The sequence below is a fragment of the Kryptolebias marmoratus genome, linkage group LG24, assembly GCF_001649575.2.
Source record: "Kryptolebias marmoratus isolate JLee-2015 linkage group LG24, ASM164957v2, whole genome shotgun sequence".
NCBI lineage: Eukaryota > Metazoa > Chordata > Actinopteri > Cyprinodontiformes > Rivulidae > Kryptolebias > Kryptolebias marmoratus.
The window spans coordinates 4,100,615-4,128,259 of NC_051453.1; the positions used below are offsets into that span (position 1 = coordinate 4,100,615).

General features: G+C 38.4%; 1 protein-coding gene across 5 annotated transcripts in view; it reads left to right on the forward strand.

Annotated features, from left to right (window-relative positions):
- The first annotated feature begins 2,106 nt into the window (after nt 1–2,106).
- The window catches only part of ror1 (receptor tyrosine kinase-like orphan receptor 1), a 117,770-nt gene continuing 92,231 nt past the window's right edge, over nt 2,107–27,645 (forward strand). For all 5 annotated transcript variants that reach the window (XR_005232794.1, XR_005232795.1, XR_005232796.1 and 2 more), the window contains exon 1: nt 2,107–2,480. Coding sequence is in view for 1 of the 5 variants with exons in the window: in XM_037974089.1 (XP_037830017.1) it covers nt 2,375–2,480 (106 nt within the window). In the remaining 4 variants the exon portion in view is untranslated. The remainder of the gene's footprint in view (nt 2,481–27,645) is intronic.

A 27,645-nucleotide genomic window follows, 5' to 3' on the forward strand; every position in this document is an offset into this window, starting at 1 on the left:
CAGTTCAGAGACAGTCCTGAAATGTTTCCTGACTGAAGGACGGCAGAGTGCAAACATGTCCAAAAAAGGTGTGGATAAAAGAAAAAACAGAAGGCTTTCACAAATATTTTGGAATGGTTCTCATCATTATCATCTTTTCATTTTCATTTACTGACTGAGCCATCATTGCCAGCTTGGGAACAAAGAGCCTCCCTGTCCAAATGGTTGAGTCCCGGCTAAAAAGCCCCAGGGATCTGCTCTCCAAGGGGGACCTTTTGAACCCTAATCCCCTTCAACATTAAAGTTAGATGACTTCTGCCATGCATGGTTGCAATTTTAATAATCTCATCCTATTTTAGGCAGAATGAAGCTAATACACATCACAGAAAAAGAATTAGGTCAGAAATAATCTCACAACTTGATCGGCCCAAAGGCAAAGCTTTCCTCCTGTGAAAAGAAAAACAAAACAATGTTGGGTGAAATTAATCTGCCTGCTTAAGATGGAAATCTAAAAGGTGTTTCAGAGGGTAAATAACTTTTGCATGATGAATGTTAGCTCATCCTTTTTTTAAATCTTTAATCAGTTTAGGTTCATATTTATTTAGTTGAAATGAGGCTAAGTCTTAGTATTACTGGAACACTAAAGCCAATTGTTGAGTAAGTTGAAATCCTATGTAAATTATTTACTTGAACATCACCAATACGCCTTTTTTCTGAGGTTTTCAAGAAGCTAAGAAACATCAGACATTAGGACTTCAGTTAGATGGTGCTGAACAGTTGTTGAGTACAAGTTTGGGAACTTTTGAACTAAAAACGTCAGATTTTGTCTTCTTGATGCCTCGTAACCCTTGACCCTCATAACCCTTCTTCTTGAAACGCCTTCATGTCTGATGTAACAATGAGTCAGAGACACGTCAGCCATCTTCTGCACCACAGTCCACAGTATTACAAGAATTCAACATGAAAGACTACTGAACAAATATGTACTTAAAATAAAAGAATAAAAGGGACATAAACCTCTTAAATAAGTCATAAAAGACCTATGTCATAAGACCTCTTGTGCAAGAAATGCATGGCTGCAAAGTAAATGACTCTCTATGAGTTGAGCATTTGAATGTGGTTTTAATATGTTGAGTAATTTACCTAGTTGGTATGAATGGGTACACTAAACAACACCAGATGGATCATTATCAGATAATCTACAGTGGTAAATTCAGCTCTGTGTATAGTTTAACTTTTATTATTACTGCAATCTAATAAATGTACCTACCTACCTACCTACGAATCTGTATTTTATCTGATGAAGATGCACGTTTTAGGAATCTGGGAGGCCATGCATGCAGGACATGCAACCACCACACAGAAAGGCCTGCAGCATGGCCGACCACTACATATTGTTTGGATTCACAGTGTTGTTTATTTTACAGTAATTAGCACAATGGATACACAGACGTGGTTTTAAAGGAGTGCAGAGCAATGTGTGAAACAATAAAGCATTCATACTTCATGCTGAATACAGTCATTAAAACTACACTGAAATAATTTAGTATATTTTTTATTTCTTGTAAACTTGGTAATTTAGGTGTAGCATAAACAAAATTTTAGCTTATCTGTTTAATTTTGGTCATGACAGTCAATCAATCAGCTAATATTGAGCAAAACTCTCATAGATCATGTTTCTTAGTCTTATACTACAGCAGGGAGATGAAGAATAAAGTTTGGAAATGAATCTGTGTCTATGAATAAGTAAACAATAATTCTGTGCATCGTTTTAACCTGTTTCTGCAGCACATTTTTAGACTTGTGACATTAAAGACAGCTCAGAGAGAGAGAGAGAGAGAGAGAGAGAGAGAGAGAGAGAGAGCCCTGAGTGACCTTTGAAGGAATTCAGCCTTAATGAATGCAGCTGTGGTCCAGAGACCGGAAGCAGGTTGTTTATGGCTTCAACTTTATATTTTAATCAAAAGATGAGTAAATCTCACCGGGTGATTTGTTTTAAATGAGGAAACTCCAAGGATCTTTGTGCAGAGAGCCTCAGTCTGACCTGAATACTTCCCCCAGTGAACGCACGGTGGCGACGCGCGTCTGAGCGCAGCCATGTGGCTCCTGTGGCCCAAACTCTGAGCGCTGAAGTTTGCTGGAAGGAGCTGCGCTTATTTGGTGAAGGAGACGCTGTGAGAGGGACTCAGAGTGAGAAGGAAAAGTGGCAGACACTAGGGGAGACTTTGCCATTCTTTTATCCTGAGGTGCGCTTTGAGACCGAGGCGGAAACAGTAATTCTGAATTTCGAGTCGCTCTTTTTTATTATTTTTTTATTTATTTATTTGGAAGGGCTCCATCGTGCGCATTGTTGGATGTGAAAAAGCGGGTGAGGGTGTAACACAGAGCCGGAGGAATGGATCCACATCGGGCAGCGGTCAGCCTGCGTCTCTGGAGATGTCCAGCCTGCGCGCTTTGGATCGCGCTGCTCCTCCGAAGCGTCCTGGACCTGAGCGCGTCCGGTGAGTCTCGGGAGCTTTCCCCCTGCTCTCTGAAGCCATTCCCGTGGTTCCTCTGTGCGTTCCTGCTGCCTGCGGTTCATCCTGATTCAACTATGTGCCAATCTTTGAAACGTGTGGACATCCAGCTTGTTGCTCCTGAGCTGCTCAGAGGCAGTCAGTCCATCATCATGTTTAGATTTTTAACGCCGCTTGGTTTGTTTTAACTCTTGAGCTCATCTCTCTCGTGTCCTAAAACTGCTGCTATTGCCCTTTTTGCCATCAGTCAGCCTCTCCTCTCATGTAAATGATCTTTGCTTTTTTAGATCATGCTCCTTTTGTCCCCCTGAAGCCTCGGCACAGGGAGACCCTTCAGACAATGAGGGGGGCTCTGCTCTGTTGGAAAGCCTCTAAAAATGCAAATGAATGTAAAGATAAGGATGTATAAAGGCTTATCTGTTAGGCAAACATTTACAGTCTTTCACTTGTGGGTTTGGCTGAAGTAAGTAATGGCTGTTAATGAAAAAAGATAACTTTCACACTGTTTCTGAAACATTTGTTAGGCTTCAGTTTCCCTGCTTACCTCTGCCTCTGAGCACAGTTCTGTCTGTGTGGTATTAAATCTTTAAGGTAAACATGGCCTCCTGGTACAGCTGTTTGACTAATATAAGTGTGATTGATTAGAGTTTGAATCAGATATGAAATGTTTATGAAGCTGCTCATGAAGGCATGTTTTTTTTTTGTTATTTTTGGGGTCCTGGCTTTTTGAGTGCATAAGTATCAAAGGATCCTCCCAGTCCTGATGGGTTAGTTATGAATTATCTCCGGAAGATTTTCTGGGTTTGTTTGGATTACCTCTGTCCTCCCTAAATGCTTTTGGCTGTTATTTACAATGAGGCTGTGCAGCACATGAATGTAAAGCTTCTAAGATGGCTCTTCTTTTCCCCATCTCTCTCTGTGTGTTTGGGCCTGAGTACGAGGGGAATGTTAATCCACAGGATGAGTTGGCCATGACTTCTTTAAAAATAGAGTTTAATGGTGGAATATGGAGTGAAGATGCACTCAGACCTTTAAAAGTGGAAAATCCTTTGTCTTTTTAATGTTAACTGTCCAGTTTTTATGCACTTTGCACTTTAGTGTTTGTAACTTTTATACTTTTTGAATTTTTTAACTTTATTCACAGAAAATTTTCCTGTACCAATCCACTAAGATCTCTTCAATTCCTTCAAAATATTGTTTTCTAATATCTATTTCTGCAAACTTGCTTTACTTTATGTACTTGTGCTCGTTTTAGCTTTTAACTACTGTCTGATTTTAGCTTTTAGCTGTTCTGCTATTTGTAGCTTTTAGCTACTGTTATGCTAATTTTTACTTTTATCTACAGTTTTGATCATTTTAACTTTGCTAGAATCTGTGTAATTTTAAACTTTTAGCTACGCTTTTGCTCATTTCAGCTTCTGTTTTGCTTGTTTTTTTTTCGTTCTACAACAAATTGTACCAGTCATTCAGCACTCACAGAAAATACAGTTTCTTTAGTTTGTTTTGTTTTTTCTTTCCTTGTAAATTATAGACTAGTTGATGAGTTTTATGCTCCATCTCCCAGAGATAACATGCAGCTGATGTTGTGTAAGAATTTTCATGCTTTGGTTGGCAGTCCAAATAGAAATAGCTTCACTTTTATTTTACTTGTCATGGACAAGAAAATTACACCAATTAAAGTTTTTTTTTTACATATATATGTTGTTTCTGCAAACTTGACAACTTCATCGCCACCTCTGAGGCAGTTCCAAGATGATAACAATGAGAGTTTTGTCTGTTTTCTGGCTCGCAGTAATGGAAACAGTCAGGGAGGGACGACAGTGTGCTTCAGATGTAATCAAATGTAAAGAGAAAAGCTGCACCGCCCTCTGATCAGCTGCTAACAGAATACTGCAGGACTACAGAGGCGAACGTAACCAGGAAGAAAACGAAGATGCTTTGTTATCTGCTTTTATTTAGGGTTGTCTGGTTCTCTGGTCAGTCTGCAAGCCTCTATTCAGAGGTCAGAGGTCACAGGTCTGTCAATGCTGTTTAAATGCCAGCAGTTTCTGCAACAATCAGCGTTTCCCTGCTAACAGCAATGGAAGTTTGATAGCATGGTAAAACAGGAAAGGATAAGTTAAGTTTAAAGGTTTTTACACATATATTGTGTAATTTATGCAATTCTGAAGCTGCTTACTTTGCCTTCATTTAAATGCTTCTAAATACTGATTCAAGTAAGTCAGCAGGTCATGAAAGGAATTTGGTTTGTCTGATTAGAACAAGACTTTCAGGTCATGACCTTTTGTCAGCCGCACTTACCCAAATCCAAATCTAACCTTTTATGAGCAAATCTGAGCAATTCTGTGGAATTGTTTAATTCTTTTAGGCTTAAATCACTTTACTGTCTTCAATTGGTGTTTTCTTTTTTCATGGCGTTTGTTTAAAAAAAGTAAAATTAAAGAAGTAGAGAGATGCACTGTTAGCATTTTTTTTTTTAAATTACAGCTTATTTTTCTGTGCACAGCTTTCAAAACTGTATTATACACCATGCACAATATTTTGTTGCCCACATCATACCCACTTGTTTTGTACACACCTTGGGAAGCACTCCCATGTTTATGATTTAAGCTATTGGAATACACTCTTGAAATGACGACAGGCAGATTTGGACCATTTTTTAAATAAATATTATTGATCACCTGTGATTTTTTTTTAGATCTGGACATCTGCCTTGGATGTTTTCTGTTAAATGAGAGTTCCCTTTCAGGTGTCAAAATACAGATCTTGCAATAGGTCCAACTTTTTGAACATGTTCAAAACTCAGATGACAAGATTACAAGTCTCTGCAACTCATGCGAGGAGACTAAGAACTCCAGCGAACGTTGCGAGACACTGGAGACTCCCTCCTGAATGCTGTTTGCCAACTAGTCACCAACAGCTGCAGCTCAGTGAGATACTACCTTTATTCAGCTTATTTTGCCACTGGAAGCAGAGATCAGAGCAGAATGTGTTATTAAAAATAAAAAACATTGTACTAGTATGTTTCTAAAATGGTCAACAGCCACACCTCCATCAGCTACTGCCGTTTAGGTCAGTAATAATCTGTGACACATTAATAAAAATAAAGTAACCACAGTGTTTTCCATTGTGCCATTTCTACATAAACTGTGTGAGTGTTTTTGACTGCGGGGCGTTCACCTCTGCAGGGCAGGGACCATCAAATCTGTTTAGAGTTGCATTTGGCCCTTTAATAACACCCAGAAAGGCTATAAATCATGTTTGGGTGCCTTAGTGGAGTTTTTAACAGGAGACTCTGACAATATTTGTGCTTGATTCCTGAAGAGGACTTTCGGAGATGTTTGTCTTCTGTCTGTTTCCTGGGACATCTTAGCAGGGGGAAAAAAAGTAGGTGAAAAAGCTGTCAAAATACAAAGCTGAATTTTCTTTATGTGTACTTTATTAAATCAGGTACTGGCTTATTTTTCACATTGCTTTTCATCACTGCAGTATTGCCAGTGTGGCTTTACTTTGATTATTATTTTCTCCAGACGCTCTGGAAAACGTTTGCCCCTGTCACGGTCTGAGTGGTACACTTCTTTCAGATCGATGACTGTGCTGTGTTTAAAATCTTCTCTCCCTCTCTGCAAGGCGCACAGCTACACTAACTCTGGCATCGAGTGCTGTGCATCCCTAAAAGCTTTTGGCAGACGCAGAAGAATGTGGCCGGAGTTGTATGTGTGAAACAGATGTATGGGGCTTTTTTTCTAGGAGGGGGAACGTTGATTTTTGAGACAGCTCGACTCCATTTTGAGTGTGTGAAATGGGGGGAAAATCATAGACTTTAATTCAATCAGCACATAGCCATAAATCATATGAGCACACTCTGTTTTATGTGATTTAAAAGGCTGGGGTGTAAACTATACATGGTGCTCTGACAATTACCGACTTCCCACTCATTATTAAGCCCATGTGTTTGCTCTAGTGTTACTACGGGGCAAACTGTTCAAAAATATAATGTGCTAATTGTTTGAACTGATGTATAGCTGAGAGGCAGTTTGCTTTTAATAGTATAAACATATTAAGATATCAAATAACTTTATCTTTGAGCAATCGTCCTTTTTCAGCTCTGCTAAGTGTTTTTTTTTATAAAATACTCTTTTAATTGCTGTTTTTGCTCATTTTTTTCAAACTAAGTACAAGTACAATCATTTAAGTACTTGCTGATATCAAGTACAGATATGATTACTAATAATAATCCAAAAGCAAGATGCTAGATTTCATCCTTCCTCCTCACAACTTTGCTGAGGATAATTTGAAGTCTGCTTTGCTTTTGTCACAATTGTTCACTTTGAAATACTTCCACGTAGCTTCTTCTTCTTCTTCTTCTGTTGGTGTTTATTAGAAGCGGTGATGAAGTGTTTGGTGTTAACAACTTTATGGCCCATTACCACCAACAACTGGTAAGGAGTGTGGATCAGAACAACCAACTCAATTTTGAAGAAAAAGTTAACAATATATGTAAAAGTATATATCTACAAAATGTTGGAAATGGGAATAGTTTTTAAACATCAGCACCTGTGTATAAAGATTAAATAAAGATAAAAAGATTGTTTTGGAAAAACAGTGTTTCTGTGTAGACGAGGCCCAAGTTTCTCAGAAGTCTGTTTGTGAATAATTAGACGTGTAAATTTATTTCTTCTTGAAGATCTGACTCAAGGATGCTGTAATTTTATCTAACTCTAAAGTTTAGCCTTTTTTGTGGTCAGAGTTGAACCCAAAGCCGAATGCCGTTCACTCACATCCTCGTTTCAGATGCTTGATAAAGTTTCTGCAACTGGAAACTGTAGCCGAGCGTGAAAACCTTTTTCCTGCAATTTACCGTCTGCTGGAGAGGTCAGGCTGCCGGAGAGAGAAAGCTGTGTGTGCAGAGGTCATGGAAACGCAGAGCTGGATTAAGAGAAGGAACTAAATACAGTGCTTCAGGTTTTACTGCTGCAGTTAAGAAGTTACCGTGTAGATCACAGCTGGCAACAGGAAGGAACAGTGGAGGAGGAGTTTGGACCAAGAAGTTGCAGTCGTGTTAATTCTTCCCAATTTATACATCAGATTTCTATATGTTCTGTTCAATACTTTCTCTGTTGATCTTTTGACTGCTGTCTGGAAGACAAATTGCTCTTGCCACATTAAAAAAAACTGTTCTCTGCTGTACTTTATAGACACAATACAATGAGTCCTTTTCTGCAGTTGTAAGGCAAGCTGAAAGTGTGAGACTGTGCTGATGACAACGTGACACTTTAATGAGTCTAATGGAATAAGCCGCACACACTGCATATCATTTTCCTGTATGAACTTGGTGCTGCTAAATGCTGCGGCGCACAGGGAATAGCACTCGTTTAAAGAGCTCTAAATTTCATGGAGCCCACTCTTTGTTGGGGTTTTATCAAATTACTTCTTCTCTGGCATCCTCCGCGGTGAACTCGGCTCCAGCTTAGAGACCATGCAGGGGGGGTTAAGTTGAAACATGGCTTTTTAAGTTCTCCTATATGTGTCAGAGTAAATCTTTTTAAACTTTGTTTGCTCAGCATTAAGGACCTCAGAAACTCCCACTTCATGCAGGCAGGCACATATCTGTTCACCCACAATTAGGTCTTTGTATGACCCCCACACCACCCCCCCCAAAGGTGTTAAATACCATGAAGTTTATGGGCTCTGACCCCAAAATATTAGCATTTATTTAGAAAAAAAGTTTTCACTTTATCAACTTATTACTAGAAGACATTCAACTTTGTATTTATGCTCATATAAAAGTTAAAATATTTTCCCGTTTTACAGAATGAATCAAGAGTTCAGGTGATAATCGTGTTTATACAACTTGGTAATAAAGATCCCTTTATAAAAGATTTATTAATACTTTCTAAAAGGGTTATTCATGAGTTTATAAGCATTAACAAAACACTGTTTAAGCATTGAAGCAGGCTCATTATTTAGCAAGATTAAAATGCTGTTTTTGTATTTTTTTCTTCATAGTTTAGATTTTATATAACAAATATTGTGACTTGCACAACACACACACACACACACACATATATATATATATATATATATATATATATATATATATATATATAAATAATCTAACAAATGTCAGTAACTTACCTGCATGTAAGCACTTTAAGCATTAATAGATCAAATATATATAAAGGTTTTTAATCAAAGTATCTGAGCAACCAGCAATCAGTTACATGTACCTATAAACTCATAAATAACCTATTTGTAAAGTATTAAAAAAAACTTTATAAAGGGATTCTTGTTATTATTATCAGGTAATCTGCTGCCTTTGGAAATTAACTTATAAATTAGCCTAATGAATTTAGGAAAGTGTTTGAAGCATGTATTGAAGTGTGTCTTTGTCTTACAAATATTAAGAAGTGACTTTATAGAAATCTAAAACAAAAAAATTATAGGAGATTTTAATGTATGAGAAGCTGGAACCATGAAATTTGCAGCTTTTGTTTGAAGCAAACATGACTTCAACACGCTATAGCAGCTTTACAGTAAGTTGCTGGATTTTTGTACAATTGGAAAATTCAATAAGTGCAGCCTTAGAGCACTGAACAAATTTAATTAAAGACGAGAGACTAAGTTCAGGCATTTCTTTTCCCTGTTTCTTCGTAAACAGGTGCTCAGCTTTGAGAAGCTAACGTTTATTGAACCATTCAAAGCATCCACTAAGTTCTTCAGTTCTTCCCACCCCTCTTTCACTCCACCGCCATGGACTCCCCTTATCTGCACGGCAAACAAACATGGAGACACATGCTGGCGCTGTGTTTCTGTTTTGCTTTGGTTTCGCCCTCACTTTCACATTGTCTTACCTGTATCTCCCTCTCCCTCTCTCTCTCTCTCACACACACATACACACACACACAGTCTGCACAGTTCATTTCGGCTGCTCAGTGGCTCGTCCTCTCGGCCCTTCTTGCCCATCTGACTGACACGCTTGTCTGGGCTAAGCCGTCTGTTTACTCAACAATAACTGAGAGCAGAGAGGCTCCTGGGTCGTGCAGGGACACAAAGACAGCAACTTCAGGCGTTCTGTTGTCAACATGAAACATCTTTAGCTTCATCAAGATACTTCTTGTTGAAGATAAAGCAGAAAAACTGCATGCTTTTCTGGAAAAAAAAACACTTTTTTTCCTCAGGTCTGTCTTTTTTCTCTCAGCTTTAGTAAACCTTTAAGGCTTTGTGTTTTTGTTCTTTTACTCAAATATGTTGCTGTGATTAGGCGCCATCAGCTCCAAAGAGTTGTTTGTGTAAACTTATCATTCTGCAGTTAAAAATAATACAGCATTACGTGTGTAGGAGTTGGTTATTTTGGCAGGTTTGTCATTCATATGTTTGTTTCTGTTTCTCATGCTTTCATCATAAACACATACATAGCACTGTTGTGAAACTCACTCTTCTTGAAATCGCCTGGATTCCAGGAAATTAAATTTTACGGAGCCTCTTATGATTTGTGTTCACGGTGAATTAACTCCATTCTTCCTCATTTTAAATGTGTCTGTTTGTGATTTGTTTATCAGGGGTCCTTGTTTGTCTTCACATTTAGGGAATTGAGAAGTTTTTATTGATGTAAAATATACAGAGTGAAGTGTGCTCCTGTGTTTTGGGGCCTTTATTGCCTTTTTAATTACAAATAGTAGCTTCAGCAACTAGTGTTTATCCCTGTGAAGTGGAATTTTGCCTTTTAAAAGATTAGTTTCTCCAAATAGGTTTCAGTCTAAAGCTGCCAGTTTGTGAGGACTTCTTCCCCTCCAAACTGATTAAAGGGATATGCTAAAATAATACTGCTAACCCTTTAAATACATAAGCCTTATTTTCCTCTCAGTGTTTGTAGTGGGACACTAGAACATGTTTTTAATCCATTTTTAAACTCACAACTAAATTCTATATGTGGGTTTTATCAGTGGACATTATATAGGAATTATTAGAAAGGCTTTTTTTATTTCCTGCATGATTTCTTCAAACAAGATTTGTTTATGTTCATGAGTGTGGCTTTAAATGCATCAGTAATGTTCAGGAGATCATGCAGTAGGAAATTGCATAAGTGATCACAGCATGAGATAGAAAGCTACAAAACAAACTAGAGACTATTTGACCTAAATAGAAGCTCCTTTATTTATTATAACTCTGTGCTGGCCTATAAACCAATGAATCTTCAGTCAAAAGTCTCACTGTCTTTTTAAAGCCTTAGAAAACTCTGGCTGGGATGGCTTCATTCTGCACTATTTGGATATCCCTGCCCCAGAATAAAGACTCAAATGTTCAGAGATGCGTGATTAGTCTATTGGAGTTTTTCCTAATTGTACCTAAAAAGTCATTCAAAAAGCCTCACCATCAGGAGCTTCTTTCAAGGCAAAGCTCTTAATGACTTTGTCTAACCTTCAACATTTTTGGTGCCTTTTCAACAGAAAAAAGCAAGGATAAAGAACGAAAGAATATAGCCAGTTATTTTGTTCTTCTGACTCTCAGATGGGTTAAGGGATTTCTAGAACCACTAAGGTCCTGTATGATTTTGGAGCGTCTGTGGGCTTTTTGTGGTTAAATCTGCAGGAATGGTAATGGACGGGTATTAAATAGTCATAGAACAGGAATTTGCCTTTGTGTTAGCTTCTCCACTTCTGTCTACCTCATGTAGGGTGAATTCTGTATTTAATCAGAATTGAGTGCAGAAGCGTCTCCTGACCAGGAATTCATACATTTATTCTGCGGGACGCCAAATGCGGCTCTTGTCTTCTTTTTAGGAAAATAAACAAAAAATGATTAGGAGTGTTAAGGAAACTTTGAGTCCTCCTGTTTTTAATATTTCCACTCTGAGCTGCTATTTTATGTCTCAGTAAATGTTTATCAAAGCTGACACCCCACTGGAAGCGCCCCAGTTTGACTTTACGTATTGGTGCAATTGTTTCCTGCATGCCTATACAGTTCTCTCACACCAACTATTATTTTTCTGTCTCCCTATATATCTGTCTCTGTCTTTTCCTGAATCTATACCATCCCTCCCCTTTTCTCTGAAAGCATTCATTTCAGCCGGGCAGGAAATGAAACTACATTGCCCTGTGACTCCCAGCAGGAGAGAGACCTGGGAGAGGAAAAGGGAAGAGGTTCATAGGGTAGAAGAAGTACAATTGTAGTTTTTTTTTAGAGAGAGAGGGATGAAAAGATTGATAGTATGAGGAGGTGAGTGAGGACTTGGATGAACCGGGCTCAGTGCAGAGAAAGCTGAGAAGGCTACGAATTAGAATGAGAAAATATTTTCAGAGGCGTTTGACTGACAGCGACCTTAAATAACTTTCAGGTAGTCATATCAGCCAAAAGATTTGACTCTTAGAGGAAAAAAAGCAAAAATAAATTCTACAAATTACTTTTGTGAAAGAGGACTCCTGCTTATTGGGGACTTGTGGCCCCTTCTGTCTTTCCTAGCTCCTGACCTTCATCCCTGCATCAGAAGTCAATGATCTTCTCCTCAGAGGGGCCTGAATAAGAGGCTTAGACCCGGGTGATTCCTCTGCGTGTTTGTTTAACCTCTGCGTGGCTGCCTCTGGAGTGCTAAGCTTCGCCAACAAAAGCTCATTACCTTTTGTTCTTCCATGCTTTGCCGTTTCATCCATCCATTGGATGAAGTAGCAACTGGAGCATGCGTTTATGGATGCTTTTAAAGCCTATTTATGTGACTTGTAAAGTGTGCCTCATGTCTGCAGAATAGCGACAGTTACAGGCTTGAACTTGGAATGGTTGAGCTGTGCGTGCCAATTTTATTTACCAAAGATTGAAACTAAACTCCCAGCGATTCACTGGTTAAGGGTAAACTTTGGAACACGAAGCCTGTCATGTTGTTGCAGCCACAATTGGGGCAAAGAAAAGATGGCACAGCTTCAACATCTTTCCAGACATTATCCACAACCTCAGAGCGCTAAAGGAGAGTATTTATTGAGCTTTTCATTGAAATGTACAATTGTTTATACTGTTGCATGCAGTATAAACAGTTATACAAGGCTGTGACCAGTTTCTGTACATGCACCGTGCAGCAAAAAGAACAAAATCTCAGCTTTGTGCATTGTGGCTTATTATTTCTGACATGCTCAGTTGATGTGCTGATTTGGAACGAGACAGATTGCTGTGGGTGTGATTCATGACTGTTTGCATGAGAGTTTTAAACAATGGTGGAGTCAGAAATTTCCACTGCTGGTACACTTCAACAGTTTGGGCTACTGTCTTCTTATGGCAGGAACATGTGGTAAAGTTTGTCTGAACTTTCCTATTTTTTCCCCCTCGCTTTTCTCCTCTTTTACTCTTTGTTTTGATTTCCTCATGTACTCTCTCAGAAACCTCTCCAAAGCAGAGACGAGTTATTTTAGTTTAATCCTGGAGGATGTTATGCTCTACTTCAGCGTTATTGTCATTTCATCAGTAGCTCTCAACCAGACGGCATTGACCTGTCGTCCCCCACTGCCCTGCCTTTGCACCCTTAGCTTTGTTATTTCATTTGCCTTTCACTTTAAACCCGATTTAACTCCAGCCAGCTGGCCAGTTAAAGCTCCTCATGATTACCCAGAGTAGGAACTGACAACGGGCTTCGTTATATTTGTTCATCTGGGTGCATGTGAGAAAACAGATGTGCCTCCCAAAATATTTTTAGCATAAAATTACTGCATTTTTAAGTAGCAAACTTGTGTTTATGATTTCTAAAATTGCCCGCTAAAACAATTAACCCTCTTCAGTTCACTTTGTGTCATGCAAACAGTGTTTTTCAATCAGTCAAGTGACTGCTGTGTGATCGGACATAAAAAAGAGAAAAGGTTTAGAAGCTCAACATTGTTTTAGTTTTGTTTTTTAGGAATTAAATGCCTAGCAATCCTTGAAGAAATGCATATCACCCACCACCTTTCATGTCAAAGTTTTAAACCAGTTATCTTATGATGAAAAAGGACAGAGTTTTGTCTGTTTTGGTCAAACCTTGTAAATAAAGTTATGTGCGATGTTGTGATACTGTAAGATTCTACAAGATGTGGTACCACTCCTGCAAGATGTGGTACCACTCGGAGAATGACTATCGGCTATTACCACACCAAATTTACCTCAATATCTGTAAATTTGACGAAGTTACAGCCATTTTTTTGTTTCCTAAGGTTGATAAGCTGTGGTGGACATCTTGATTTGACTCCCAGTGTTAATGAGATGTAGGTAAATATCCAGTGATTAGTTTCTGAGAGTTTGATTAAAATCCATCCTCTGGTTCAGGAGATATTTTGGAATCATGACAGACAAACACACACCCTCTCACAGACATGGACAAAAAAAGAATCACCTTTTCAGCCTCAGCAGCAGGTGAACAAAAACACACACAGACATTTAGAAGCATAACACCTGCACCCATAGAAACAGTAGACAGTGTCAGGAATAAACTTGGTTCTTTAATCTCTGTTTATTCCTAAAATAAAGTGGATAGAACAGTTTTTGTTGTTGCCCTGTGAAATAAATAAATATAATTGGTATGGTCCATGGCTAAGTCATTTATGTTTGCTCTGGTCTCTTTTTGCTGCAGACGTGTAAGATTATTTAAGGAAAAAACAAATTTCCTGCCCTCCATGTTTAATTGGCACAAACAACTCATTGCTAATTAGTGTACTGGAGGCTTGTAAATGTGTTTAGAAAGTCCCAACAGTCTGGTGCTCTCTGAATCTGTGTAGTTGTCAAGAAATGTTCAGCAAAGACTCTTTGTTTGTAATAGAAACCAATATAGTTTCAATCTAATCGTGGTTTCTTGATTCAAGTTTTATAAAACTGAAGGTAAAATACCTGTTGAGTTTTTTGGACACTTGGAAATACATGGGTTTGTTGTTAGTTGCATATAGCAGCCTACATGTTTACTTTAAGCCCAGGCTTACACACTTTATATAGCAAGTGTGATCAGCTTGTATGCATTTACAAATGTGCACACCCTGCATCTCAGTGTTGGTGGTCTTGGAAAGCCACCAAGATCACCCGGCTGCTCTGTAATGTGAAAGCAATTAGCAGCCAGTGGTTTTACGCAGTGCCGATATGTGTGGAATAACAAAGGGGAATGTAGGTCACCAATGAGCCATAGGTGCACCGTGTGGCTGTTGCAACGCCTTCCATCTCTTCAGTTTCCAAGTTGTTTTTTTTTTCTTTTAAATTCCTGTGAGAGGTAAAGTCTGACGTAAATGGGTTGTAGTAAGTTTAAACCCAGATTACTCAGCTCTCTGCAGGCCTCTTTGATGTACTCACCCTCCCTTTACATCATCTGACATTCATTTTAATGAGACGGATGTGCCCTCGATAGAAATCTGCTTATGACTCCATCAGGAGTAGAATACATTAAAACTGTGCCACACACATATGTGTTCACATTGGGTTAGTTTGGGTCCCTTTGCGTGTGAAGTTTTTGTTTTGTGTATTTTATGTTTACAGTCTGCGATCAGGGTCCGTGTGTGCCCCCCGTCACATCTGGCAGCTTGTGGTTTTTTTCATGAACTGCTAAATGAAGGGAAAAATCCTCTTAGCTGCCCCCAGGACAACTCACCTGGTTCTGCCATCTTTGTTTTTTTCTCTCACACATTCTGTTGTTCACATTGTTCTTCAGATTAACTTGCTCAAACACCCTAAGCAGCCTGTCACCTTTTTTATAGCCCTTATAGCCTTTTATTTTAGGCCTCCTTAAAGTATGAAGTCATTACAATTTGTAGGTGACATGGCCTTAAAGATAAATCTGCTTCTAATTAAGATATTCCAGCATTACCTCCTCTGAAGTCCGATTAGGGCGAGAAAGACAGTTTGGCAACGTTACAAGCAGTTCACGGGCTCCTCACATGGTAAAGTCATTTTTACCTCGGCCCCTGTGGGAAGCTGAGTCGGGGAGAAGCATCCACCCCACCCGATACGTCATCTCAAACCCCAGAGTGACATATTTTGGTTGTTTGAAGGGAGCAGAACTGAGGAAGAAAAAAAAAAGATCAACCCTCAGAGCTGAAAAGCAGCTTTTGTCTCAAGCGACCCTTTAAGACCTCTGCCTTCCTTCTCTATCAGCAAATCATAAACTACACACCACAACTAGAAACACAGGGGTCCACAACCACTGGAAACAAAGATCAGAGAAAAAAAGTCAAAGTAAATGAGATGAAAGACGGGAAATGCAAAGTAAACAAAGCAAAATTGTTGCCGGCTTAAACTCTGATTATTTCATAAGCGTGTGCACACTGACTCAAATAAGAGGGGCATTAAATGAGAAGTATTAAAGATTTACCTACATGTTCAATGAGATGGAGAAGGGAAATCTTTGACTAATTTGTGTTTTAAAAAAATTACAGTTTGCCATGCTGTTCTTTTTCTTCTCTTTGTTAGATTCATCTCATAATAACTTCTTCTTATGCTTCCTGACCATCTTATTACCAGATTTTTTTTATTCCTTTGACTCCAACTCCTTTTTTCTTGCCCAGACAAGAACTAAACCACCTTATCCGATGACTAATGTCAGACACCGTGTCTACCAAAGCAAAGCTTACAGCTGGGATTTAGAAGCCTCAATGCTTTTCAATTATAGCATAACCCATCATTTCAGGATTTTCAGGTTTCGCACTAGTTAAACACTATATTAAAAAGCAAAACACTGCTACAGCAGACAGATGACAGCGATGAGGAGTTTGAGACATCACTGGAAACCCAATGGCTGCAATCTTGTAGAATAAAACTGTACTTAGAGAACATAAACTTGTTTTCAAGTTTCTGACACAGTTATTACAAATTGTTCAACACTTCAAAGCTCTTACAGGACAAAATAAAAAGGGAGGAATTTGACGCTTTTTTGCAAAATGCCTGTTTCCATTTTCTGGTGATAGTTGTTTTTAATGAAACACTTATGTTTAACACCCCAACACTTTTCTTTTTTCAAAACTAAATTATCTCCATTCTCAAGGAGTTTTCTATCCTTTAAAAGTACTCTGAGGAACAAGGATAAAGCAGAAATAAGAGAACCAAGGAGCGCAGAGGAAACTAAACATCCCAGTAAAATGTATTTTTAGGTGGTTTGATGTATAAACTCAGCACATTTTTATAAATAACACACATGTTGTCATGAAATTTAGACTAACAGAAGGAGAAGGAAACTCCCTGTTCCATTTAACCACTGGCCTTTGCTTAAGAAGCCATGATGATGAGCAGCCAAGCCCTTCATTTGTCTGTAATTCAATCAACAAATGCCTACCAGCCCCCTGAGAGGTTTTTGAAGATGTTCTTGAAGAGCACAGAATATGAAAAGCGAATGCCCCTACTGGGATGTATAAAGTAGGCCATGCAAATCGATACACTTCCTGAAAATCTTGCAGCCTAGTCCCATAAGTACCACCGGACCTCCAATATTTCAGGCAGACCTGCTTCTTGACTGGGCTCAAAAAATTACAAAGTGGATGGTTTTTCTCTGGAGTGGAAATCCTGTGACTTAATGCTGTAGCAGGACCCCACATTTATTTTACACACATATGATTTCTATAGATGGCCTATAACCTTTTACAATTACACACAGAAATGTTTCCCCTCTTCCTGTTTTTCACAGTAAAGCTTTGTGACAGTAAACAGGTGAAAGAAAACCAAACATTTTTTGGACATTAAAAATGATTTGATGGGAAATAATGACATAAAAGGCAGCAAAGGATATATTTTAGCCTAAATCATAGTTTTTTCCAAGTTAACCGAGCTGTGCTGTTACTCATCTTCCTGGCTGCTTGAGACGAAACTTGAAACTCCTTAAAGGAAGTACTTCAGAATGACATTTGCTTCAAAGTGGAAACACTACTCAATATAAGTTGTAGTTTACTAATATAAGTCATATTTAAGGAAGTAACACCATCTTTTATCATTATTTAGTCCTAAGATGTGCAGTTCTACCTCTGATTATGATATGGAGCTATAGAGGCCAAGTCTATGAAGGTATAAACAAACAACCCTATAAGGTCCTGTTTATTGGAGGAGTTGTTAATTTATGTGGCTCAGGCTTTCATAGTTGGAACATTTTTGTGTTTAGGTAATGTCTTAGAATTTTTTTTGCAGTTTTTTTTTAATAGGAGTTTTCATTTTAGTCATACATATTCTGCTTCATTTAGTCTCCACACAGTGTTTCTAACTTAAATCCACTTAAACTTGGACTGCAAAGATACTACAAATAAAAGACCTAAAGCTTCTGTTACTGAAAATCAGATCCCGTTTCCTTTGACTTTAAAGTAATCATTGTTCATCCTGCAAGCTTAAACAGATAAAAACTGGACTTCTTTCCATGGTTCTTGAAGAACCTCTCATCCAAAAAGCTTCGTCAGTTCTGACAATCTTTACCAGGTTTTGAATGACTGTTGAGCTCAATTTTCATATTACCTAAATCATTATAAGTTCACTAAACATGGCTAACTGATTTGGTTACTGGCTCAGGAAGTAAATTAACCTTTATATTTTGTTAAAGTATATAAAATGTTTGTAATAGTTGTTGGGTAAGTACAGTTTGGAGATGGAACATGTCACAGTTATGTGCATTTTAATGCTGTATTATTTGCTGACATGTACAAGAAAGAAAAAAACAGAAGAGGTAACTTCCTACCTGTACAGCTATTAGACTACCGTAACAACTAAAATCCAAACTTTGTTAATGTGCAAGCATGGATTATTTTAATCACTTCTTTGTACATTTCTTTTTGTGAAGTTGAGTACACACCATCAGTTTGTCCACTGTAAGAGTCTCTTGGACAAAACGTTTTAGATCTTTAATCATAACATTCTACCTAAATCCAATACAATGGAGTAAAAGAATCACAGACTTTTTATTTTTTTACTAGTATAAGTTGTTAAATATCTTTTAGGACCAAAATGTGCCTAAATCTGTTTTGTCTAATCAGAAAAGCTCTGCCCATGCCTGTCTGGGTGATTGAACCGTAAAACCTCTGTCTTTGACTATGAAGCCCTCCATGTTTTGGAAACGAAGACTCTTTTGGGCCCGTGACCCCGGACAGGAATGGTGGAGCAGAAGGGCTGCTGGGATAGGTAGATAGAAGATGGCTGAAAGAAGCAGCTCAAGCAGAAAGAGAGAGAAAGGGGTTAAGTGGAGGCAGGTGTTCCATAACAGACCGTACAACCCCCCACCTCTCCTTTTACTTTAGTTCACTCCACCATCTGAGGTCCACTGAGAGTTCAGAAAACAAGCCCAAGTACAGACACTTGTTAGTCACTTCTCTCTTTCTTTTGTTAGCCCTCATTCAATCACCTTATCCTCCTGATCTAATCTGTCCTACCAAATTGCATCCTTATCCTATTATGCCAGCTTTCTCTCCATGGCCTCCCCAGTGGGCTCGCCCAGTTGTTGCTGGACCACCTGGCTTTGTGGTTTATAATTGTATAAAATGTCCATTGCTTTAAGCAGATGAACAGTGTTCCCACTGGTCCATTCTGTGTGACCCAGCTGGCAAATTATTCTGTGTTTGGACTAACTTAAAAACCTCCTTCAGTCATGGTATTCCAGAGTTATAAAATTCCAACTTAAGACTGAAGAAGGAAAGTACACAAATCAAACTCTTAATTGCTGCAAGGCTGGGGAGCACATGATTTATGTCATATTAAAATTATATTAAATGAAATCAGTCTATAATTATACAGATTACCCTTTTAGGCAGAATTGCTTCTAATTGCTTTCAAACTTTAGCACGTTTATATCACTATTTCTGTGCAGTGGCTCCATAAGATGCCCTTCAAGGCCTCCCTCTATCACTCGCAGTATTTTAGACATCAGTAACTGGGTTTTGAGGAAATACTTTGTCTAATAGGCTGCTAAAAACCTCAAGTATTTGGCCCATACATTGGTAACTAGTAGCCTCGGTGCACATGATTCATGAAGGATGTATGACATATGTTAAGAAATGTGGAATGAGTGTCTCTACATTCATCAGTTAAGAGGGATTTTAATTGCCAACACCTTTTATTTCATTTGACCCTCCTCCTTGAAGTGTGACTCACAGAGACTCTGTTGTGTGAATGATGTGTGGGTACATTCAGTGTCACAGGAATGCTTGGAAGTTGTTAAGACAAGTGTGTATCTTTAGGTCTGCCAACACACATCGCGTGTGTGTGCGCGCCTAAGCAGACAGAGAGGAGGATGTTTCAGTCTTAGCCTCACAGTGACAGATTCTTGTTTTGTCCTTGAACCGTCTGCAGCAGTTGGAGTCTGTAAACATTTGGAAATGAAACATGCTGCTGCTGTTTATCAGACTACATGTCTGAATGATCACACAGATACTATATATTCATGCACACACACTTAGACTTATTTCTGAAGTATCTATCTTCTCGAATGTTGTTTAGTTGATTGAATTTTATTTCTTTTGGAGTATTTAAGTGAAGTGCCCTAAAGAAAATATGTGCAGTCAATGTGCAGCTACTTAGTGGTTTAAGATTGTTAGGGGCTCTAATCTTCTGCTCAGGAGAGCAGCACTGATAGACACAAAACGATAAAAGTCAGACCCAGAATAGAAACAACTACACTGAACTGGAACTGATTAAAAACCTAAAGAATCCAGACTTTTATATAGTCAGAGGACATCATCATCTGCCAGTGTGTACTGTATTTATGCTGTGTTGATGTTTTGATATTTTAAAGCTCTTTTATATTAGAGGTTTAATGTCATAATCAGTCTATTTGATTTAATTAACCTACTCTGGTAATCAAATTTAACATATTTGGTTTTGTATTATCAGCCTCCTTTTCACATATCTTCATACATAAACATACATGTTTTGTCAAGGCAAAAATGCCTTTCTGCTTAAATACAAATCAGACCATGATAACAAGGTCGCCACCTCATGGCTGCAACACTAACTTAACTGGTGCCCATTCATGATAAAAACTGTCATCACCCACAGGAAAAGAGGCTACATGCCAGGCAGCAGTAGTTACAAAAGAAAGGGAGGATGACCACTTATATGATGTAAAATATGTGCCCAACAATAACCCAGACGTGGCTTCGCTACATTTCATTTTGTTTGTTTATAGTCCTGACGGTTATTGCAGGTCTGATATGAGCTACTTTACCCATAGCTTACATTTGATGACTTTGTTCTTTTCTAAAACCAGTTTTTAATCAAATTTAATTCAGACCTGCGTTATTAATGAATGTTGGGGGGAAACAAATCCATTTGATTTCCCTGCAGCTCAAAACCCGCAAATCTGGCCATATGCCAGCACATACTTGACTGTGCAGGCAGAGCAATATATCTAAAGAGCATTTATGACAGAGATTCTGAAATTTAGATTTGACATTCTCTAGAATTTTGTTTTTAGGTGATGTTTTCTGAAATTACAATAATGGGTAAATTTCACAATTTCCAAATATTTTTCAAGTGCCATGCATTTACGCTCTGCATGTTAACAATATATTTGACTAGTCCAAAGGATTCTCACTCCTCTTGATACCCACACTCAGTTTACATGCTAGTCTCCATGATAAAATTGTTGTTATTTGCCCTCTAATACTGGGTTAGTACAGGATGCTCATTCCCTCTCGAAAATGCCTGGTTTTTAACAAGTGTGAGTGATGTGATTCTGGCATATCACAGACTACATGTGCATGTCTATGCATGTGCAAATGTGTTTTTTATAAAGTAATTGTTTCCTATTTTTGTTTGTGTGATCTTGATGTTGTGGTCTTTGGACCAGTTAGTAAATCATACAATAATAAAGTAACATGAAGTTAAAGAGTGGGCTTTGTAAGAAAAATACAGAGAAGTCAGAAGTGGACATGAAAATAAAGACGAGCATCACTGGTGAGTGTAAAATGGAGTTCTAAGTGAGAAAAAGCTGAGCAGTAGGGCAGGGGGTTATTGGATTGTCTCAGTTCATGACAGCATGTATGTGATTGTGGTTGAGGCCGGACGTATCCTCTGTTTATGCTCACAAAAAGGCCCTCAGATTTGGCAGCCTGGTATTTACCTGATTAAAATGACCTTCTTGTGTAAACTAATCTGGTGACTTGAGAGCAGGGTTCACACACGGGACCTCAAAGGACCTGGACATTGTATGAAGGGCTCTGACAGTGTACTTAGCAGACTCACACATGCTGACTTAACTCGGAAAGCCTAATGAAAGGATTAGTGTTAATATTAAAACAATCATCTGTTTAAGTGTTAGGAGAGCTAAATGCAAGAAACCATTGTGTTTTAATCAAAAACCAAACTTGGTTTGCCTGCAGTATAAGTATTTGAGTATTTTTTTAAACAAGTACATTAGGAGTGAGAATCTGTATGCATGTCATGCTTTAGTTTAATTAAAACTTACAGACATATATTCTTTGGGGTTTGGCAAAGTAAAGATGAAAAAGATGCAAAAACACAGCAGTTTTTCCTGTTTTCTTCTGATAGTTTTGCTGCAGCCTGGTTCCCTTTTGCTTCTTATCATACCTCTCTCTTACTGCTTTAGGTCTCTTATTCTCTCTGTTGTTTTTTTTATGTTTGTTTTATGAGTTGGGGTCAAGTAGCGTGGATACTCACTGATCTCGGCCTCAGCAGGATCATAAAACCAAAACTCATCTGCTGCCGGTTTTCCAAAGCACCACGTGTGCTTTTCAGGTTTTTTTCGTGAGACTTTGTGTACTTTCAAGCAGAACCTAAGTGCATCCTGTGGTTGATAAATCACCACTGACAGCTGTCATATTGTTAAAATGCCGCATCTGCTTGAGAGCAGATGGTTCTTATACCTGTGGTTTCCTCATCCCCATCACTGCCGTAAATCCTTCGTTGTTTCAACCTCGCTAGCTTTAGCTGAGTGCATGATGCTTGTTATACAGAAAATTCTTGAATTGAAAGTAACTTTGCTTTTACAAAAATTGTGTTTAGCTATTGACCATTTTAACTTTTAACTTCTGGCTTTAAAACTTATTGGACATTTTAGTGTTTGAGAAACTGTTGCACATGACAATTGTGCTCATCCAGCAATTACAACATAAGTGCACAAAGGTTAGTTACAGTAGTTAGATTATGTAAAAAATCTTTAGGAAAATATCACCATATTCTGCATATAGAAAATCAGATGCCCCTCAGACAGTTTCTCTGGGCTCAGTTCAGCCTCTGACATCCAAAACCTTTAAAAATTACACCGTTTGGCTTAATCAGACCTTCCTTTTGCCAAGGGGAAAAATAAACCGCTTAAAAGTTTGCTTGCAGCCACAATACAGGATGTGAGATGAAACTATGTGGCAATTAAATCTGGGAGTTCACATCAGTATCTCTTGGAGTTTATTGTATTAAATGTTTTTGCTTTTTTTTAAATAGATGTGGCTATTCTGTGGGTCAAAAATGGTTTACTGTGAGTTACAGCATAGTTTTTTCTTTTTTTTTTTTTAAGAAAAATGCCTTTTAATAGCCTCTTAAATCTCAAAAGTTTAATATGGTGTATGGTTATTAAAGGAAATTATAGGTTGAAATTAAAAAAAAGACAAGGCATTAACTTTGATTCTGAGTAAAATGCACAGAAATTAGAGTAATAGGATTAGCATTTGTCTGGAACGATATACTGACCTTTACTGCAGGAGCCCACGGTCTGAAGCACAGATAAACCCCCATATGTTACTGTGTATCAGTTATCTTACCCTTGGACAGAACTTCGCAACAGGTAGCCGGTGGAGTAAAACAGACTTCAGATCAAAGATGCATCAAGGCTTCCCCCGTCCTGGAGTCTGAATTGAGCAGGACTGCTGGATGGCATGAATTAATGTGTACACAGAACAACAGAAACCCAACCACCACTTCAACATTTATATTAACACTTTAATTTAAATAGTTGTTAAAATTGTTTAAATGTCAGTTAGAATCTTGTCACTAAGTTGAACACTTGGTTTGCTCGGAAGGGCAGAGAGTTGGAGAGGACACTGGGAGGAGTGGGAATGTCAAGACAAAGGCTACCAGTAGAGAAGGAATGCTGGTGTCCTGCTGAGCTAATCCTAGCTTGAAGAAAAGAGAAAATGTGGAAATGGGAAAGAGAGAGGGAGGAGATGAAAAGATGGCAAAGGAAGGTCCCAGGGTCTGAGGAAAAAAAACAAAACTGGAAACCAATGCTTGAGAAAAAAATCTTTTCCGTTTCACTGGCATCCTCCCTAACGTTCACCTGCTCTCTCTCTCTGTGGATGAAGGGTGTTCTGTTCTGCTGGTGGTCTGAGAGGGCTTTCTTTGCACTTAATGAGACAGCTGAACTGTTTGAGAGGTGAAGTCCTTTAGATCAGCTTTGCTCAGTCTGCATGGCCTGGTGCTCACTTGTCTTTTGTGACCTGAGAGGAGTTATTTATGCCACTTTCACCCACAAGAGCCATTTCTATTGAAAGAAATACCTACATTATCCTGCTTTGTTCATGAGTGGATAGATTAGTCTAAACTAGATGGGTACTTTTTAGTAAATTAACCCAATAAGGACACTGAGTGCATTTAGGGGATTCTTCTGAGGATTTTAAACCATGTCCAGGTCTGAGGTATCTGTTACTCTTGAATATTTGTCTTGGGGGAAAAAGCAACTTTTTTTTCCCTGGGAATTTTTTGCCTGCTTTACATAAGAGAATGTAAAGAGTTTATGTTTGTAGACACTTACGCTGCCGTGCTTCGTGAGTGTGTGAGCAGTTGTGTTCCCAGTCCAATCATGACAGGAGGCTGAGAGAGTCTGAGCTTTTTGATTTAAAGCAGATCTTCAAAGCCTGTGTATGAAGGCTTGCTGGGGCTGCAGCATCAGATTGACCTCACAGATATGAACCAGACCACTCTGAGCTTAGAGGATGTGAACACAGACTTAAAATAACCAAAGGAAACCAACAGTAAGCAAAAACTAAACTTGTTTAAAAGAGTTTGTGGTTAATCGTGTGCTTTTAAGTGTCCTAGTCTTCTTATATTCACTCCGAGCACTATCTTGGGGATGAAATAAGATGGAAAAGTCATGATATATCTTTCGAACCAGCATGTTGTCTCAGTGGCTAAAGCCAAACCATTTCCTGTCCAACCTCCTGCGCCAGCCCTCCTGGTTTTGTCCTGTTTGGTCCAAGCTTGAAGCAATTACAAGCGGCTCAAGGGAAATCACCTCCCTTTACAATGTGCTCTGGCTCATTTTTCACAACACCGCAACTCTTTTAAAGTGTTGACAGAGACATTAAACATGAAGGCCTCCATCACTGACAAGTAGTTATGGGAGAACGGCGAGTTCAAACCAGAGAGACAGAAAAAAATCCGATATTTTACATCAGAAAAAATGGAAACTTATTCTTTAAGTGTAGAAATTTAGACATCTACTAAGTGGAGGAGTTTGAGAAAATAAATGTTGGGTTTGGCCAGTGTTGGTTGTTATATCACCAGCATTAATGACATCAGATGTTTAATAGAAGCTCTCAACGTGGCTGTTAGCATATTTTTATATTTAGTTATGAAATGCATACAATATGGTATATGATTATGGAAGAATAACTTGAAAACTTTCAATGACTAGAACAAGGAATGTGATTCATGAACCATTTAGTATTTACTGTGTGGCAACGGCTTTCCACAGTGGAGATTTTTATGATCCTGCTACTTTCACTCCTCACAACTTATCACACACAAACGAAGGTCAGCACTTCCTCGTTACTTTTGTTTCTGCTTTTCTTCTTTCTCCTCTATGCATGTCATTTTTGAATTCCGCTTGCCTTACCATTTTTCATTGTGCTTTACGGCTCAGGAAGTTTGTCCTACTTGATTCCAGAAGGCTCGGGGATTTAAAGCATTAACCTTTCTTGTGCCAATAGCTCTTTTTTATGTCTTGTTCTTGATTACCCACATCCAAAAGAGAGGAAAGGTTTATATTCCTCATTATCGCTGGCTGTCTAAAGGGGAAGGTGAACATTAATGTTTTTGCTTGTGTCTGTGTGTGCATGTGTTTATGTGTTTGTTCCCAAAAACCCTCATGAACCACTGGATGAATTTTAATGAGACTTGCAGAAAGTAATTATTGAATGTACATCTAAGAACAATATATGTACATCAATTCAAGATGGCCACCACAGCTAGTTCACATTATCCAACACAAAAAATTGCTATAAGTCAGTCATTTTTACAGATATTGAACTAAAATTAGCTCAGTTATTCACAGCACATACTCTAAGCATGAGATCTGGCAAAATCAGATGAGATTGTGCATAATGTTATTTTAAAGATTTGACCAAAATTATCTAAAACTCTGCACTGGTGATGTGCATTCCTTCAAGGAATTATAGCCCTTTAATCTGTGATGTTTTTAAAGAACAGCAATTTATTAATCAGAAACATCTTCCTGTTAGAATCTTGAGGGTGAAATTCCCAGACTTGAGCTTAAAATATTTATTTTTAGGAATCAATTTCTTCATGAAACACATTTTAGCAGCAGGAAATATTAGAGGAGGAGGCCAAGGAAAGAAGGAAAAAGTGGGGGTTGTTAGAGGTTGGGAATAGCTGTTGGAGACATGGATTTCATTAGAGCTCCCTGTGTGAGCACGCCTCTTCCAGGAGAGAGGGCATTGTTCAACGCTCTGCCCCCAGCTCAGAGTTCCTGCCATGGGCAGGACTTGTTAGAGAGACAGCCTCCTGTAGAGGCAGCTGGACAAGGGTTATCAAAGGACAAAGGGGGCTTTTGGTGTGCTGACAGGCGGACAGGTCAGACGCTGTGGTGTTTGTATGTGTGTGTGTCAGTCAGAGAGGGGGTGTGTGATGATGTGAGGGTTGGCGCTCTGGCACAAGAATCCTTCTCTTGTGGGTTTTTTACATGTTTGTTCACAGCAGTAAGGCCGGCGTGAATAGAAGACCTTAGATGTGTAGCAGCCTGATTGGCTTCCTGCATGTCATGTTGGATCGCTGGTGAAAAGCAGGACTGTAGGAAATGTTGGAGCAGAAAGTTATTTGTTGCTTTAGCAGCTGAAACAACTTTGCTAATCTGGTTTTATAAAAAGAAAAAAGTTTGTTGAAGTTTTTGCAGTTGTATTTTACTCTGTACACAGATTTGAGACCTGTTTTTTTTTTTTTTTAAAAAAAAAGCACAGCTGTGACCTTTCAATGTCAGATGACTTTAATTTTTACTGGTCCAGTGCTCCCAGTATATGAGACCACGGGTTCTTTTAAAGGTACAGAAGCTGCTGATCTGTCAAATATCTGATGAGATTTATGATCTTCTCAACCTAATTTGAGTCAGCAGAAATTCAATCCGACTACAGCATTTCCATATTGAACTTGTTAGTTGGCTGGCCAGCATTGCTGCACAATATTAACCTGTCACTGAGATATTGTTATTAATATTGTAAGGATGGTTGGTATTAGTTGTGATTAACTCAGATTTTTCTCATACCTCTCTTTTCCTTCTCTCATCACCCTCACAACATATTTCTTGTGCTTTATCATATCATGATAAACATCTAAACATCTTGGGCAGTGAGTGAGGGTTTATCTGATTGGCAAATTTATTATTAATAATACATGACATTTGAAATATAATAGTGTGCATGTTTATGCATCCAGACAATCTGTTGCAATATTGATATTGTGCATATTTATATTATGATATCTTCACTCATTTTCATCTGGCTTTGATTTTTACATTTCTTGATAAAGGTGTTTTATTTTCACACCCAGACAAGGTAAAAGATGAAAGTCTTGTGTAAAGTTATGACCAAGTTGCATTTCACCATTCACAATGTGTCTTTTATTTTGCTCCTGTGACAGTACACAACCCTTCCCTACCTCTAAATCTTCCTAGTATTGCATTTATTTCACTTTGTCTAAATTTAAGCAACAATATTTTTGCATATTTGAAAATTAAAGACAAAATTCTGACTCTCAGAGGTACTCAGCAAGCGTAGATGAAAGCTTTCATCTGAAACTTTGGTCAGGAGTTAAATTTCATGTATTCCTCCCATCATTTCCTCTGCCCTCCACCCTGCTAAACACAGCCACAGTCCAGGAAGCAAACCCATTTTTAGTAATCCCATTTGTGTTTTATTTTGCAGGTTATATTCATTTAATTGTATTGTTGGTAAACACTGATCACATTTTCTTCTCATACAGGTTACTGCACTGATAAATCTACTGTTTTATA